Raw genomic sequence first — 19,467 nt, forward strand, 5'->3', positions numbered from 1 at the left:
ATAGGTTAAGTTAACACTTTAAGTTAAGAACATTGTCTATTTTTTACGATATTTCAATTTTTATGGAAATTATAAGTATGTAAAATATTACAATTTAAAAATGCTCATTATCTTGCTTTTAAATTGATATATTGCAGTAAGAGAGTTAACGTTAGAATACAGTTATTGTTCTTGACTTCAAGTTTTATAATACCTAGGTCAATTTTGAATTTATGCCAAAGCTAACAACACAAAGTTGGTTCTGCAGAACGCAAATTTGCTATGTTGCGCGTGGTCCATAGAGAGAAAACAAATAGTGCGCTGACATCTTCTTAATTATCTTAATGATCTTAAAACCAAAGTATGTTTATACAGGGTGATTCACCAATCAATCCCACTCCACGTTTATTCCTTTAATAATATATAATTAAATTCTGATTTTTGGAATTTTTAAATACAACAAAAGATCGTATTTTCAAATTCTTGAGATTTTTTGTACTACTTGTGTTATTTGAAAAACAGAAGTTCGTGTCACTGCCAGACAGTTCCTACTACAAAATATCTCAAGAATTTTAAAAATATGGTCTTTAGGTACCTATATTTAAAAATGTAAATTATCAGAATTTGAATAAAATTATTATTAAATTAAATAATGGGGGTGAGCATGATTGGTGAATCACACTGTATATGATATTTTTGAAAACATATAAGTACCTATACATATAGTTACAGTATAGTATATCATATTATATTTCAGAGATTCTTACCGGCTCACCGGCTACCTATATTCCTGTGGCAACTGTTGTTTTCACGCGAATTAATTGTCAATAATGTTACCGCCGCGAAGACGTATCTACTCACACGTGTGATGTATCCATAGTACAAAAACTGTTAACGAAACAGGTTGGACAATGAACACTTTCAGTTTAGTGATACGTATGCCCCATTGTTTGTTCATAAATTACGTCTGTCCATGCACTAACAACTCTGTAGGATCTGTTTAGACGCGTATTATGGTGACGATTGTTTGAAAAGATAAAAAATTTAATATAATTTAATGACAACGCGTGGGCGCGAAATGCCTATAATAATAATCGTGATGTAGTATTAAATATAATAATATTAATCATATAATATATTCAGCTGGTAAGCTACTGGTCAACAGTTGACTTTATGAATCGTGAGTTATTGTTTGGTAAATAATCAAATTACAATAGCGCTGTACCACGAGTGGTATTAATGGTTTAGCTGTTATATAATATAGGTAAACAATGAATATGAATACATTTGTCTAGAAATAATTGTTCATAAGTAAGTGAGAAAACAAAGTTGTGTTGTTGTATTGTGTTATAGCTAGTATGTCGAAGTAAAGTAGTTATAAAATTGAATAATTCTACAACATATTATAATATTACCAAGTTTGTCTGAATGTTTTATTTTGTAAAATAAATGTTCTCCTTTTTAAAAATTTTAATTTTTATAAAAATGAATTATTAAATTGTGTAGGTACCAATCTAAGTGTATATCGTTTATCTTTACCTATGTATTAATTATAAACATATAGTTATTAAAACTCGTGATCTTTCAAAAATAGGCATTTAGGAAATTTAGTATTTTTAGTATAATATTATACGCCTTATATATATGAGTTATTTATATCTTTAATTTGATTTTCGTATTATATTATTATACTTATATTTTGTGAATTCCAAATTTTTAAGATAGTTTTTTTTTGTTTTATATATTATCTAAATAAGTATATGTACATATTATATTATATATACATTTTACCATGACTCGGAAACATGTACGACAGTGCGTGAGATGAATATATTAAATAATGCTATACAATATATCGGAGTCTGTTTGGGTCAAAAGATACTTTTCGATGGAAAAAATAATAATACCAGATTTTTTTTATCAGTACAACTGGTATTAAGTTTTTCAACCGTATGGTTTTTAGAAAATTGTAAGTATAATTCTCCATACATATGGAAAAAACGTATTGGTATTCTAAAATGAAATTGATTTTATAGGGTAAGGTCGTAAGGGTAATATCGTTGTATAGTTAATCATAACAAAATATGTATAATAGTCGATTATATTTTATTTTAAATTAACTCAACTTATAGACGTATCTAAAAATTAACTGGTGAGATGTAATCAAAATTAAATTAAAAATAAATGACACTGACTGTTGTACTGAATGAAGTTTCATGCAAGAAAAAATAAAAAATATTTTTATATCTATGTGAAACAATGCCCTTTTGGGCTGGGAGTAGAAACCAAGAACTTAATTGTTTTTAAAACTATGTAGACTCACAATTATCTGTATATGAGCTTTTACAAATATCCTAGATTTTTAAAAACAAATATAGATTCAAGCCAACCAATATTTCGTGAGAGGGAAGGGGTTTTGAACTCAAGGCTTCTTCTAGATACTGTCAATTGTCATTATATAATTAACGTATTCAGTATTGGTCTTTCAAATTGAAAGTTCCAAATAATAAAACTGTTTTTCTTATTCACGATTCACCTAAACATTATTCGTCACTTTATAAGTCTATATATAGGTATTCACTCTTTTCTCACACTTAATATTATAATCTTTGAATTTCGATGGTTTAATATTTATTAGATAAGAAAAGTATAATTTATTATTATAATATGTCAATAATTTAAATATTTCAATTAATTTATTTGAATTTTTATATGTAAATAAAAAAACTATTATTTTTATTTATTTATTGTTTTAGATCCCAGGAGTGATGAATGCATTGGTTTTACAATGATGCGTACTTTTTTTTAGTCTGTCGTCACTTTTTAAAGAATTTAATCTTGGAAAAAATTAATCCATTTGGTATTTTGAGGGGTCATAAAAAAAAAGATCTTGTACTTTTTAAAATAGTCGGTAAAAACTAAAAAAAAAAAATACGAAAAAACGGTAATATTTGCGTAACACCAACTTCCGAAAAATTCGATTTTATTGTAAAATAGATACAAATAATTATCCTAGAAACTAGAAGTTTTCACCAAATATTTAATAACTTTTTATAGATAATAATATGCTGTAATTTAAAAAACATTTTGTCACTTTTTGATCTAATTAATGTGATTGTATACAGATATTTGACAATTTTGATATTTTTATGTTTTTTCCTTTAAACGTTGGTAACAATTATTATGCTCAGCTAACAACTTGAAAATTTAATACAAGCAGGATAAGTACTTTTCATTAGTTGTTATTATTGGAATTAAAAAAAAGTTTTGCGTTTAAAGTCACATTGATTTTTTATGAGCTCGTGAAGTTCATCATTTTTGACAAAATGTAATATTTTAATGATAATTAATAACGATTTTGGTTATTTTATTTTGTTGTAAAATTCAAACACTTTTTTCGTAGGGACTTGAAACTTTATACCATAAATATACCATGATTATACCGTGAATATTATTGTTAATTATTCACAATGATATTTTCAAAATATTAATACCACCTAGGTTAGGTATTGCGTATTACTAATACTATAGAAACATAGAAAATATCTTTAGAAATAAAGTCTGACGGACAGTTTCCGCTCAGAATCGTTTCCATATACAATGATTTATAGGTGCCAATGAATTCAAATTTAACATATGAATATCAAATACGGTGACCTACTCGATGACGAGGTACACTTAAAGAGTGTTCCCAGGTGTTTTTTTTTTAACTATATAGATACTCAATAACTGCAAATAACAGTTTTTAGCTAATGGCCTCAGTTTTCAGACTTAAGACCAATAAAAAAAAAAAAAAACACAGTTTAAACGATGTTGTTTATATATTATATTTTATATTAAATCTCAATACTAAAAAATATTATCAAATAAATAAATTACTGATGCATTTACTATATTATTTATCCTTCAGAGTTTCAGTAATTTCACGGCAGTAACTAGAAAGTTTTAAATGTGTACTGCTACTACACTATCAAAACTTTTATATTGTAGGTAGATAAACTTTTTCGTGATTATAGATACTTTAACTTTCTTAGTTTTGTTGTGATAAATTAGATTCGTTCTTGGGTTAATAGTATACTTTATTTTGTATTTCTTATTAGATATTTACGCATAGTGACTAAGTGTAATATCGATTAACGGAATGGCAGTAAGAGTAAGTACACACTATATTTTGTATGCTATACTCGCATTTTGAATAAGTGAAAAGCTGTTTAAATAGAAATATGTGAGACTATCTTTTTATCGTTACCATATTATCATCACGTTGAATGTTTAGACTTTAAAAACAATTTAAAACTAAATGTTTTTTCTAATGATATTTGAACCTTATAGAATATAAGTTCGAACATTTTAAAATTTCATATTAATTTATTATATTACTATTAATAAGTAAAATAGCCAATATGTAGATGAACCTAATATAATTTGGATTTATTTTTCATATCAGTAAATAAACGTTTTATTAAAATATATCTATTTAACTATAGTATGTTATCTACTTAATATATGTTTTAATTTATTTAGTTACTTCAATACTCTAATTTAATATTCTAATATTATTTTTTGAATACGAAAAAATTATTTCAATTTTATCGACGTTAAAAAGAAACTTTCAATAATACGATTAACGCACAAAATATATTTAATTTTGACGTACGATTAAAAAAAATGTATTGTCAATTTTTAATTTTGTTTGTTTGTTTATATCTATATTGAATTGGAACGGAGTATACAATACACGTCTAATGCATATATATATATATACACACACAACAGCTGGTATAAATATATATACTATAGCAGTAGTTTCTGTGGGATTTGAGTGCACGTGCTGTTACGTTCGAGGGCTTTTGTTCACAAAATTCACTAAACGAAAATGTCACGAGTGTTGATCAGAAAAACACGGTTTCCTCCCAATATTATGTGTTGAGGTAAATTCACTATATTATACTTATACCGCGTTTATCTCGCAGACGAAAAAAAAAAACGGAAATACAATTTTTGTATCTTAAGATAGAAGCAGCCCTCTTTTTACCACTTGTCTATATTACCGTTGTACTATATACGCATAGAATGTAGAATAATATATAGAAGGTAATCATGGTATAAACATTCGATAGTCTAGAGTCTAGACTCTAGACCAAGGCATAAAACCGCTTATGAAAAATTCAGTTACCGGGTCCTACCGAATCCAAAAAAATTTCGTAAGTAGGTTCCGGTCTTAGGGGTTTTTAGAATTATTGGTAATTGATTTCCGGTTACCAAAATTATTTCTGAAAATGTGGTTACCGGTTAACGGTTTGGAAGCGGTTTTAGTTCTTCATGATTACACAAAACAAATATTCACTTTATAAAATGGTTCAGGACAAGCTAAATTAAAAAACAAATACCTATATGGCTATCTTTTATCATTTGAAGATATGAATAAATATAAATTTAAATTAAATTAGTAAATTACACATAACCATCAACACTCATAATACAATGATATCCTAACTACTCGTTGAAAATTTGACTATTGTGTAACGAAATAATCAGAAGAATATTCTGCTTCGGAGTATGAAATTTAAAGTGTATAATATGTTGTCATTTTAAAGAGCAAAATCTTAAAAAATCGTAAGGAATATAATTTTTTACTCAAAAAATTCGATTTGCGAATGTGTCATCAAACTATGTAAAAATAATATTTAAAAAAAAGTAAAAAACTTTTCGAAATATAATGAGGAGGAGTGTATATACTATAGATCGGTACACTTGAATGGAGCCACCTTGTGGTTTGCGCATGATATTTAACATAATATATATTATATTATGTATAATGTAATATATTATACAATAATATATACGATATCGAACGCGTGATGATCATCCGTGTATTATAATAATATAATAATACTGTAGAATGTAAAATGCACGTGTGGAAATTGTCACTGGTATACAACAATATCGTCCGATATTAGGGTCGGGGGTGTGTTCTGTCTTCAATTCCCACGGCGCGAAGGGGAAGATTTCCAAGTGTATGCGTATTATATCGCGTGACATTGCCACAACTACCGTGCTTTTCATATCTTGCCAGTATAACCTGCGCGTGTGGTGTGGCCACGGAATCAAAATCGGAGAGGGATATGTGTCGGCAGAGAACACGTTGTTATTATTATTATTATTTTCATCACGAGCCCCCGCGGGCATCTTATTTATGACGTCGACGTACGCCACCGTTTTCCCCTTGTGGCTCTGCGCGAAAAATAGCCTTATTCCTTTTTCAGTATCTTTCTTATAGAATCTTTCTTTTCTTTTTTTTTTTTGTTAAGGACAAATGGTGTCGTGCATGTTTTTCTTGCCGAGTACAATATTCATATTATTATTATCTTCATATCTCTAACACTCATGGATTTTTTTAGACATCTTTTTTTCGAATTCAAATTTTCTCTTTATCATTGATTTTTAATTCTTTTAATTAATAGTAAGTTTTGTATTGTTGCACCAAAGTCCTAAGATTTAAATATTTAATCATTAAAAAATAATTGTGAAATATCCTTATTGGATCAGTTATTACTAATTTGTATATTGCCTGTTATTTGTTCAATAGGGAATTACTTTGGTCGTGTTGTATCAATAATCAATATGGAATAAAATATTGTAAAATGTTGTTGGAAAGTCCGTGCGTTTTGAATTAGTTATGTTATATTTTAATTAATCTCTTCAATTTTTATCAATGTATTCAACTTTATACGATTACTGACATTATAAAAGTATGCAAAGTATAGTATTTGAAAAGTTTGAAGTAGACATTTTAATAGTTGATTATATTTTTATATTTAAAAATTTGTTTGTTTATGCACAAAGCACTTTGTTCAAAAAAAAATTGAGAAGTAAGTAGATTAATTACGAGTAAATCATATAATTTAAGATAATGCGAAAAATAATAATTATTAAACTATCGATCTTGTTTAATATTTTGTAAAGCACATTTAATATGGATATAGTCGCCTAAGATATTTTAATACTATATTAAAGTTAAAATCATTATAATATACATTATACATATACGTTTTCAGGAGGTACATATTAATTGTACCAATTTGCATAATTATGTACTGAAGTCCAAAATGGTTAGTTGAGTTTAAAAAAAGTATACCTAGGTAAATAACGTTAACTTCAATAGCTTTAATTTATTTAAATAACATACAACATAATAGTTGATTAACTGATTAAAAAAGTCAGGTAAGGAACTAAAGTAAAGGTTTTTGATATAAATGTATAATTTAATATTGTATAAATGTATAATGTTATTTGTTATGGTTATTATGAATTTAATGCAATTTATAAGAATACTCGCCTTTCAGCTATGCGTTACAATATATCTGATAATATATAATAGGTACCTGCAGGATTACATAATTTACATATACTTAAGTATTAAGAGTCTATATAAACTTTACTTTTGTTTCTTATCAGATATTTTTTATCAATTAATTAAATTAATATCAATGTATCATAATATATTGTACCTACTCTATTACTTTAAAAATACCGACATTTTAAGAATAAAACCTTAAAAATATTGTAGAACCTATTATAATAATTAATTTGTCAGTATTGGATATTTTTATTACGTCGTATTTCTTCAAGAGCTCATAGTGATTTTGCATGAATAATGATTATACCTACAATTTTGATGATATAGGTTGGCAAGGGAGCTATAGGATTTTTTAAAAAAATGTTTGCTCTCGCATAATACCTTTATTACTTATTAGAATACAGAAACTGCTCCAAAAGTTTCATAATTCATTTCTGAAGGTAGAATATTTGACATAAATAATATTTTTAACAGCTAACGGTAAAAAAAAAATGGTAAATATAACTTTGGTCAGATTTGTTTTTAACTGATTATAATGATTTATCTATGGAGGTATTTATTTCTGAACGTATTCACTATTTAGATAATAAACATGATTTCACGTACCTATACAATTTCATCACAGTTTATTGTATAAGCCTACCATTATCTAATGTCCATTAATCATTAGATATATGCAGAAATAATAACATAAATTCTGATAATAATTCAGTTAGGTTTAAGGTTTCAGTCTGTGGTTTAAGTGTGTTGCGGGTGCCTAATATATGATATAATTAATACGAGTTTGAGAGGTAAACACGTCACAAACGTGTGTTGCTGGTTGTTTAATAGAGGAACATCGTATTTTTGTATGGTAAATTTAAGGGAGTAGATATTTAGAGCCCCCTATATCATCCTACTAATTAAGAATTAAATATCATAAAATGATAATTTTTCTAGTAGGTAATTTGATACTACAGTTACTTAAAAAACTAAAAAGAAATACACTGTTTAAAATTAGAACGTTATTCATAGAGCATAATATCTTTCTTTAAAACCTATAGTTATAATATCACTTTTATTAATTATCTTAGAGCTTCAGTTTTATTAATGTTATGTTATTTCTATGTCAATATACTTAAAGCTTGTATTTTACACTGTATTGTGTACATTGAATTTTAACTTAATCAATATCAATATTTTCTTGAGAGAATTATTTTAAAACGTAAACGTCCAAACATTGGAGAAATACCCTCTTGAGACAAAAGAACCAAGTAACAGTTGACCATCATAAAATCGGATTTTTTTCTTTTTACTATCGTAAAACTCACTAAAAGACCCGCAGCATTTACGTCGTCTGTATTACGCCGGCATCTGTTGACTGCGTCGATATAAGAAAAATAAAGTTGCAACTCCCCCTTTTGCCATTGCCAAAAACACTGAGTTCCTTCCCCACTTTAGACGGAAAGCGAGAGAGAAAACAAAAAACAGTAGCCTAAGAATCATTTCCATCCGATTTTCCGCCGATTTAGACCCGGCAGCCCCAAGGGTCGTAATAGCCGATGGCTACCTCATAAAACTCGAATTTTGCTTAATGCTGTTTCTTATCCAAAGTCTTTTACTTCACCTCCTTTATTTTTATTTCCTACGGATTTGCCTAAATCCTCCATTTCATTTCCAAGCGGACTTCGTCACAATTCAGATTTTATCTGCTCCGCAGCTGATTGCACCGTTGCACTTTATGACCCTGCAGTTGCTAACTTATGTTATATATAACGGATACTGATTTTTGACACGATATCGTTATCGAAACACAGTTTTAATTTATTCCAGATGATAATACAAGTTTATACGTTCATAAGAATTTCAGTTTGTATAATGTTATATTTATATTATATACTACTCCATTGTTTAGTGTTCAGCTACTATAATCTTTTAAATATACCTACTTAAAATTTAAATCATATATATAGATATGATAGGCTTGAAAATCATTATTTTATAATTTTTTTTAATTATTTGACATTATTTTAAATTCTGAATAGAGCGATGTTTTGGTTTTACAATGATGTGTGTGTGTGTGTGTGTGTGTGTGTGTGTGTGTGTGTGTGTGTGTGTGTGTGTGTGTGTGATTTTTTTATTATATTCAATTATTTTGGGGAAATCTCACTTTTTAAAATAATCGGAAAAAAAATTGGGGTAGTCGCTCTGAAGTCTGTTGTATTCTGTATAGTAGGTGTCAAGTGTAGGTACATCCTCATTGATTAGGTCACTAATGGATGTGTTGAATTAGAATCCAATGATATATATATTATCATTGTATACCTACGAAAAAACGAATATTGATATTCTGATCAGAGATGGTCATAAACCGACCGTAATAGATGGCATATAATGAATATAAATATATTTTATATTTTTCTATCAACATTTTCTTATTGAGTTTACGAGAGTAAGTGTAAACAAATAATGCAATTGGAAAATATATTATCTATATTGCATGCGTTTTAAGCAAACGCCAAGGCTAGTTAGTGGTATTAAACAGTTTGGTAGTTGTTGGTACATAGTTATATCGTGGCTTAATAAACTTAATAATACATATTTAAATCCAAAATGGTAGGTACATGGTACATGTAACGAAATCAATTGATTCGTCGTTTAAATGGAAAACAAAAACCTGTTAAATGTAGTAAAAAATAACTGCAGGAATATATTGCACGTTTTAATGGCACGTTTAGGGTTCGTCTTTAGACATCTATATAGCCTACGGATATTATACGCAATGTTATAAATTTATACACTTGCGATCTTGATCAACGTTTCCCGAATGAAATTCATATTTTTAACAAAAAAAACTGGGGACTTTATGGAGAATATTATACAGCTTACTAAAGGGGAATATCATTGCAGACAAGAAAGGGGGGGGGGGGATTTTGCACAGAGAACAATAACAATGGTACTATGGTCGCCCCTGGCGATCGGAAATACGTCGTTCGAATTTCAACACAAACGTCTCTTCACCTCCCAAACTCACTGTACCGTTCGGTCGTTAAAAGTCCCTTTTTTGAAGCGCAATGCAGGTGAAACTCTTGTCATATGAAACGGCTTTACGTAGTAATAAGTATTATTTTTTTGACTTGGTTATTCATTTTCCCCCAAAAAAATTATTTGTTTTAATATTTTGTATAAAGGTAAACAAAGGTTTCATATAATTAAGAAGACCCGTTTAAATTAATCGGTATAGTTAAAATTTGAATACACGAATATCGTTGAATGAAATGTTTTGACCTAGATTTTTTTTTATATAAATTAAGCTCTCGTATGGTAATAAAAATAGACATTTTTATGTTGCATGTCGAGAGTGATATTTTATCAAAATTGCATTTAAACCTTGTACAATATCGCCAGTTTTATGCTGACCTAAGTCTGTCTACGACGATTAAAGTGGCATTTTAATGTTTTCAGAAATGTATAATGTACATAAACATAACGTACTATTTCTCATTTATGGGATACTCCATAAAATATTGCGATGCCATAAACAATTTTGGATGTTGTTAAAATATAATTGTTCTTGTATTGTAATTTATAGAATTGTATTTAGTAATTAATGTATAATTATGAAGTACAAAGATATTTTGGTTTTTCTGTGACATTTTTAATGTCAAATGTCTGCAAATAGTATCAAAGAGTAACAAAACAAATACAATTTGTTATACTTAACAACCATACAAATAATAATTAATACTTACAAATGACATGCACCTACTAGGTAGCTATTATTTATTGAGAAAACTTGAATAAAACACTTTGAATTTTGGTGACTTACTTCATGGACCTATAGCACTGTGTAATTTAATCTACCAATTAAGTAAATAACACTCACAACATAAATGGCAGTGCACACCGTTCAATAAAAAAATTGTCTATTGTACATGTTGTCTGTGTGTTCATACGTTACGTAGGTGCTGTATAATATTATGTTCTATAGTGTTAATTAATAGTGAATTTATTTTCAAATTATTTATTATAATGTATTTATATTTTATTTTTGACGTTATTCGATAAAAAATGTTTTTTTAAATATTTTCCTTTTCCAATAAAAAATCACTGACAAATCAGAATTTGAAGTAACTGATATTATTTAATAATATAATGTATGTTACCTATTATGTGATACTATATGATCGACGATACCTAATCCCTTTTTTCCTATAGAGATAGAGAAAGATAATAAGGAATAATTTATGTTCTTTATAAAATAAAGTGCTTATTACACTTGCGATTTATTATTTTTACAAATCGTTACAGAATTAATGTTATTTATATGCAAAATGTATCAACCTTAGGTTGTAATATTAATTTATATTAAATAATTTTCACTGACCAATTTGTGTACTGAAATATTGTCATATATTTTTTTATACCTATAATTACTAAATAAATTACCTATAACTGATTTGAATAAAAACGTATAAATTAACAAGTAATTCTATAGTTGCTAATAAGTATAGTTTAACGGATAGTCTTTAGGTTAGCTTATTACTTTTCGATTTTCTTAAAAAATTATTATTTTTTTAATATTTAATGATAATATATTTATAATATTTTAATTTTCAATCTCATTTTTTCTCTTGCATAAATGTTACGAATAGTTATAAATGTAACGATTAGTTGATTTCTAAATTAATCTTAACTGCTAATTTAATTTCTTAGTTAATATATTATAGTTAATGTGCATAATTCAAAGTGTTTTATTCAAGTTTTCTCAGTAAATAATAGGCACCTACGAATACTATATTGTATTATATTCAACACAGTTGCATATTTTATATTAAGTATCTAATCTTTCAAAAAACGTTTCGTCAACGCGATTGATTTTTAAAACCAAACTCGTTTTAAATACAGTGCTTTTTTTTTTGATAAACTTTACAATAACGGGACACGAAGGTTTCAATAAATTAGAAAGCATACGCACTCTGCTGAGTATCTATATTCCTGCAAAAACCTTTTTGTTGAACGGCGGACAGGTCCTTTGCCTCTACAACGCGATAAAAATCCGCTATTCCACGGTTTTGATGTGTCAAGTAATACTCCAATGAACCACTATCCTTTTATTTGGGGTTTTCTTCTATTGTTTTGGTTTTACGATTTCCTTTGCGTGGAGATCTCGGTCCATCAGTATTCCCCTTAGCAATAGGCCGTTTGATATTCCTTGCGCTTGACCACCGTCGCCGATAAAGATATTCGATTCGGACGGGATTACCGAACGGCCAAACGTATATAAACACGTGTATACTTACCTGCGAGATACCTTATATAAATATTATATATATATATATATATGTATGTATGAAAAAACTGTTGGTAATATATGACCCGATTTTATTAGTAAGCAATGAAGATTTATTTTTCGATCAGTTATACGGCACATTTGGAATCCGAAATCAGTTCCAAAAGATACTTCCGTGTAAACCCGAACAAAAAAAAATATATATAGGTACAAATGGTTTGTTAGCAAATCACCGTAAAATACGAATAACAGTTTGCCTATATAAAATAATATTTATAATGTACATTTTTCTTTGTAATACTTTATTGAGTAGGTACAACTATTGTATAGGAAGGTATTAAACATTTTAAACAACAACAAACGCATTATGCGTGCTATTATTTGTATTCGATTATGAAGGATATAATATATGGAATGCACATAAATCAATAAGGCTCGCTTTTGCCAAATAAACATATTTTACTTTTTTCTCATTAATAGCGTTTTAATCGAGTTTCTTCCACTATAGCTACCTATAATAATTTGATCAAGTTTAATAAGTACATTTTGTTAAAGCTGTTACAATATGTTTGTTCCTTGTTATTACTTATTATCATACTGTTTTAGCAATCATTTTCTTTATTTTTTACACAAATTATCTGTAGTGTTTCGTTTTAATATTGCGTGTCGTTTGATTGCACAATAAATAAATATAATAAACAAAAGTCGTTCAAACTTTTTACGTAATTTTTTTTTATAAAATTATATTACTCAAATAAAAACCTTGTTGGCTTTTGAGTAATAAAATAGCAACAATGGTTAAAATATATCCCGTGGGAAATTTTCTTAAGTATACCGGTATACATACGTAAAATATGTTGTACATAATATTTTAATGACGATGCAGAATTTTAGTGTGGCTAAAATTACTCAAATTTTCACACTAAAACTCTCAAAAATATAAGAATTTTATGGATCACGAAATTCTATATATTTTTTTATTTTCAAAATGTATTTACTTTTTTTACTTTTAAACTTGAGATGTTTTAGCTGTTTATAAACATCTATAAAACGTGTAACTACAGTTTTTGTACTTATTTTTTTAGCATTTAAATACTTTATACCTCGTTAGTTGTTACCGTAGGAACGTTATAGTTTTATCATTATTAGGGAATCGTTTGTGGATTTTAATAATATTTAGCTAAGTAATAAACATTCTGATTTATACTTTCTTTACGAACTGTATATAGCTGTACGAGATTTATATATTTATATTATTAAACCAAACGATAATATTTTAATACGTTATAATAATTTATATCTATATTTTAAATGTTGTACATGATAATAATAGTTTGGTTATTAATGAATTGATGGTAATTAGTATGTGAAAATTATATTGCATCAATTTTTTTGATAAAAAATATTGGCGTAAAAACGCCAACTAAAATATATTGAAAAATGGAATCATATAAAATTGAAAAGTCTTTGTAAAACATTTTACAGAATCCTTATTAGTGTTTAGTAGTGTCTCGTTAGCGATTCTGTTATTATCGAGAAACCCTTCAAACTTTTGAACTTTTTTTTAGGATAAAAGGGGAAATGCTCAATTCTCCGAGGGGCTTATATATATGGTTGAAAACAAGAAACAGAATTTCACTGGACACTTAGGTCATATTTTCCTCTTTCTCTCTTCCAGTTATACATGATTACAAAAGTTACATCATTTGTCAGAACATGTCGCGTGTGCCACTGACAACTGCAAAAGCGTCGTTAATCAAATTGTCTCGATCAAATTAACGTGTATTATTATAACAGAAAAACATGTGCACTTTCCCCTTCCAAAAATGTGCACCTGACGTACTACCGTTTATCATGTGACTAAATTAAATCTCGTAAATCGATGGTATATTATACAATTATATTGTAGCCCTTCTATATAGAAGTCCTTTTTTGATATTATACTTGATTTATATAATGGAAAATGGGTTACATGTTTTTCGAAGTAATGTGTACAGAAATAATTAATGTACACAATTACGCGTAAAGTGACCTGACAAATTCACGAACCTATTGTTTTGTAGTAGCGTAATAGTAGGTACCTATATTTAATAGGCAATACCTACGTGTAAATCAAAAAACTGACAGTTTTGTGTATTATCGTGACTTTACACTATGTGATATACTGATATGTACTTATTTTGCTTTGGTACATACTACCTATACCTAATATTGTTTTTGATATTATAAAATTAGAAATTAAAAATACACAGTTCAGCAACCCCAACCATATTATAGTATGTATCATACTATTACACGTTACAATTATAATTATAGTATACATATAATTACAACAAACGTATTATATAATATTAATAATAACTAAAAATAATTATTAATAATAATAATATCAAATAATACGTATTAAATAATAAATAAATACTTATTATTATTATTATTATTAATTCAGGGTTGGGATCTTATAGCACTTAAAATTACATAAATATGCGCAATAATATTACCTTAAATATCGCCAAATATGCGCTAAAAACATACAATAAAAACAACAAAATATGCAAAAAAGGCAAATTTATTAATTAATAATTGTTTAATCACCTACAAATTATTTTAGGTAGTTATTTAAGTTTTTAAATAATTTAGTCACTCTGATCAGAATCCTGCAGGGTTGTAAAAAAAAATACCTAATACGAAATTATCGTAAAAATTCGATTGACAAAAATTTAAAAACACATTTTCTAAAATACAATTTCATAAAATATGATCGATTTTGATTCAAAAACAGGTAAAAATGCAAAAAAGGCTCCAAAAGTAAAAAAAAAATTTTGAATTTGAGTTTTTTGTATCATGAAACACATTTTTTAATAGTAATTTATTATTAATACGTATTTAATACAAACGTATTATACGTTACAACAAACGTCGAAGCATTAAATAAAAATATTTCACGTGACCGAACGTTAATCGAATTGATTTTTCTTCATGATATACCATCACTTATCACTACAAGTATAATATATAATATACATAATTGTATTAATGTATTTTTGACTTGAGATGCGCGTGTAGTGTTAATAACGTTCAGGAGAGAAATCCCAGTTGGAGGAATGAACGTTGTTGACATTATCATCTTGCGAATATGGTGCTCCTATATACGGCATCGCGGGGGATTCACTTAATTGTTATACGACGACGTGCCTCGAGCAGAGCGGAGGAGGGAACATTATAGTCAAAGCCTATAACTCGCGGTAGTAGTCGATGTTGAATTTGCATTTTGGCCCTTTATAATAGACATTAGAACGGATTTCCCGGGTCGTATGTATATAGAGACCAACTTCAACTCACCCTTATGATTTATAACCGAAGGGCTACTGAAACTTTCAACAAACACGGTAGGTAAATGTGATTGTTTTTGTTTGAGTTTAATATTAAAATGACAATAGTTAATATGTACCTGTGATACAAAATTATCTATTACTGTCATTCAGTACTGTACGTCACATCAAACTTTAATGTTTGGCAGTAATGTAGTATTATAAAACTGTGAAGACGTTATTATAATATAGTTCTACAAAATATGCATGTTTTGAATGTTAAGTAACGAGGAAAACTTGAAAAAATAAAACAGATTTAACTGTTGGGCCTCATGTCAATATAATAGGAATGTAGTTATGGCGAAATTACAGTAGTTAATATATATTTTAAATTATAAAATAGAATATGAAAGGAAAACTAAAATTAATGCAAACACTCCGTGTATAATAATTTGAGCGATCAACGGAAAAATTAATTAAAAAACATCATTACAATTTTGATCATCACTAATTTCAGTATGAAAATGTTATTTCCGAGTAAGGGGTAAAATGTTATACCAAGTATAAAAAAAGATGGAACCACCTGTAACGGGGATGTCGTTTCGACGACGACTCTAAGCGCTGTCAAATTAATCGAGCAGGAATGTATACGTCCCGGGCGCAACGAGTTTTGTTTTCCGTCTCATTTATTCAACGGACTCGAGCCGTACTAATCTCTTAAGAATTCCAAATTAGAATCGGGTTTCCGGTTATTCCGAGCACTTTAGACTGTAATAGGGGCTTCGTCGTTTTAAAGGATCTCTGTGAACGAGAATTTGACGTTTTACCAACATGTACGTATTAGGGTTATATTTATTTTTTCCTTTTAAATTTCATATAGTAACCAAGTTTTTAAAATTAAAATGTAAAAAGCACCTTTAATTATTGATAGGTATTATTGTGTTCAAAATTCAAAGCACATTGTAAGGTATACATTTTTTATAATAGGTTGGTAGGTATAGTAGTATTATAGTAGGTACTTAAATATTTAGTATTCAATAACCATTTTTTTTTTATAATTATTTACTGAAATTATAAATATATTATTACGTAGTATTATCATGTCCATAGCATTTAAAATAAGCTATGCAAAATAAACGTAAATAAACTGATATTTTGAGTAAGAAGCTTAAATAATATTAAACAATATTTATGTTTGTTTAAATTAACCAAAGTAATTATATGTAAGGTAAATACTATTATATAAATAAAATACCCGAAGTGTAATCGTTTCTTTAAACATTACTATTTTATATCTTTAATAAACTATCTAAATTTCTTGTAATATTTTGGAAGACAATAGGTACACCATTTATTTTATACTATTATAAACGTTAACCAACAACTAACACACAATTATATACATTGGAATTAAAGAATCACTCATAGTTATATTAATATTATCTAATTATCTGTATTTTTACTCTTTGGGGTGTTCATATTAATAAATAAAAACCCCTGGCGGAGTGTTGTGAAGTTTAAAACAAATGGCAAATCGCCGCGTTTAAAAACTGATGCTGAGTGGAGCTGACATTTATTTAAACACGTGTATAATTATTATGGTAGACTTTCCTAAATAGTAAATATAATACTTTATAGTATACCTACATTTGGAGTAGCCAACTTAAGAACAATTATATTTCATATAAAGTACCATCTAGACTCGATTACCGATCTATAAAACCTTCAATTCACGAAAAAGTTTAATAAGTTTAATAAGTTCTAATAGCTAGACGCAATAGAAAAAAGTTTATAATGACATAATCATATCGTTAAACCAATACATTTTATCGTTTCACTCGGCGGCCAAAACGATATAGTAACTTGTTCAACTTATAACTGTATAAGTCCACATACACACAAACACATACACATATACGATATACGTATACGTCTTACTCAAATTCGTAAATCTACCTTTTATACGCGCTCTAAACTTTAACAAAAAAAAAAAAATAAAATAAAAAAAAATAAAAAAATGGGATCATGTCCTCGGGAAAAAATAGGACGAAATACCCATGTACCTGTGTGGTGTGCTTGGAATGCGATGAAATATATGAAAGGGCACATTAAAAAAAAAAAAACAGGCGGAAGGGTTTCACTGCAATATTCCCTACGAAAAGAATGTAGTGTACTGGGTCACGTGTGCGCGCCGTGCGCTGTTAGTCGCACGCTCCCGACTCTACGCCCAAGCACATTCAGTTACGTGCCGGCCGCCTTGTGTCGCTGCCGTGCCCGCCAACTCGCGCGCTTCGCCATTCAACCGTGGTCCTAACCCTCGACGACAAAATAATATCATGTTAGTACAATATTATTATTATTAATTATTATTAGACGGTTATTAAATAGCTTTATTTATTATTTTGGTATTCAAAGTAGGTAGGTTATTATAGGTAGGTAACATAATATTATATTGTATAGGTAATATTTAAAATAGCTGATTAGACAGATTATTATTATTATTTTTTTTTTTTAACTTTACTGCATTAAATTTTAGGTATTTAATATAGTAGATTTGCTAATTTTTGTTTCAAATTATAATTACAATTTTATAATAGAAATTATCCGAAATATCAATGTTGTGTTCCACAATATTTATTTTATTAAAAAGCTAGTCAAATTTGGCGGAGGTTCGTAATAATTTTAAAGTCACAAAATATGCAATCAATTTATTTTTTAAAACTAATAATATATTATAATATGATATTTTCAAAAATATTCCCAAATATCATATTAGAATATTAGAGTATATTAGAATAATAGAATATACAACATATTAGAATTGAACACGGAAAACCGAAAAATTAAATGTATTTTTAGGTATTTTTACATTTTATAATTACACATTATAGTGTACATTGATATTTTGAATTAAAAAAATGTTCTATAGAAATGATTTTTTTCTTAATATAAAAGTTAAATAACGTAAATAACTCATGCAAAGCTTATATAACTGAATTATTTTCATTCTTACGAAAGACCCATTTATTTGTCCTAATAACTTTTAATAACAATTTGTTTATTAAGTAACATTAAAACGACTTTTAATTGAGCTAATTACCTAGTAAGAGTTAAAATGTTTCTAAAAAGTTAATCCTCAAAAAATTATGACCATCATCTAAAAGACAGCTTATAAACTATATAAATACGCACTTAATATGTCAACACTATTTACATCTTGGACAATTATAATTGGCTATTTTATTGAAAACATAATGTTATTAAAATAAATATATCGGTAGAATACAATTTTAATTTTAAAATAATCTTGTACTGACCAAATGTTATTAAATTGTGTTTAAAAAAAATGTATAAATCAAACACTTATTCAATACTCTATGCTCTGTAAAATTTTAATAAGAAAAAAACATCGTTCCTGATTTCTATTTTAAATAAATAAATCAAATAGGTTATATTTTTCGTTCAATCTGAATGCCAACATTTTGAATAATTCATGTGGAATATTTTGAATAGGTATTTTATATAGGTACATAGTATATTTAAAT

The 19,467-nt window shown here is 27.5% G+C and overlaps 1 protein-coding gene across 4 annotated transcripts in view; it reads left to right on the top strand.

Annotated features, from left to right (window-relative positions):
- The window catches only part of LOC132939802 (kinesin-like protein CG14535), a 183,573-nt gene that overhangs the window by 51,165 nt on the left and 112,941 nt on the right, over positions 1–19,467 (top strand). Inside the window, exon 1 of one of the 4 annotated variants that reach the window (XM_061007183.1) lies at positions 17,120–18,260. The exons of the other annotated variants lie outside the window; for them this stretch is intronic. Within the exon in view, the coding sequence (XP_060863166.1) occupies positions 18,259–18,260 (2 nt within the window). The 5' untranslated portion in view covers positions 17,120–18,258. Of the gene's footprint in view, positions 1–17,119; positions 18,261–19,467 lie in introns of those variants that run through there. 4 annotated transcript variants of the gene reach the window in all.

Source organism: Metopolophium dirhodum, chromosome 2 (assembly GCF_019925205.1).
Source record: "Metopolophium dirhodum isolate CAU chromosome 2, ASM1992520v1, whole genome shotgun sequence".
Lineage (NCBI taxonomy): Eukaryota > Metazoa > Arthropoda > Insecta > Hemiptera > Aphididae > Metopolophium > Metopolophium dirhodum.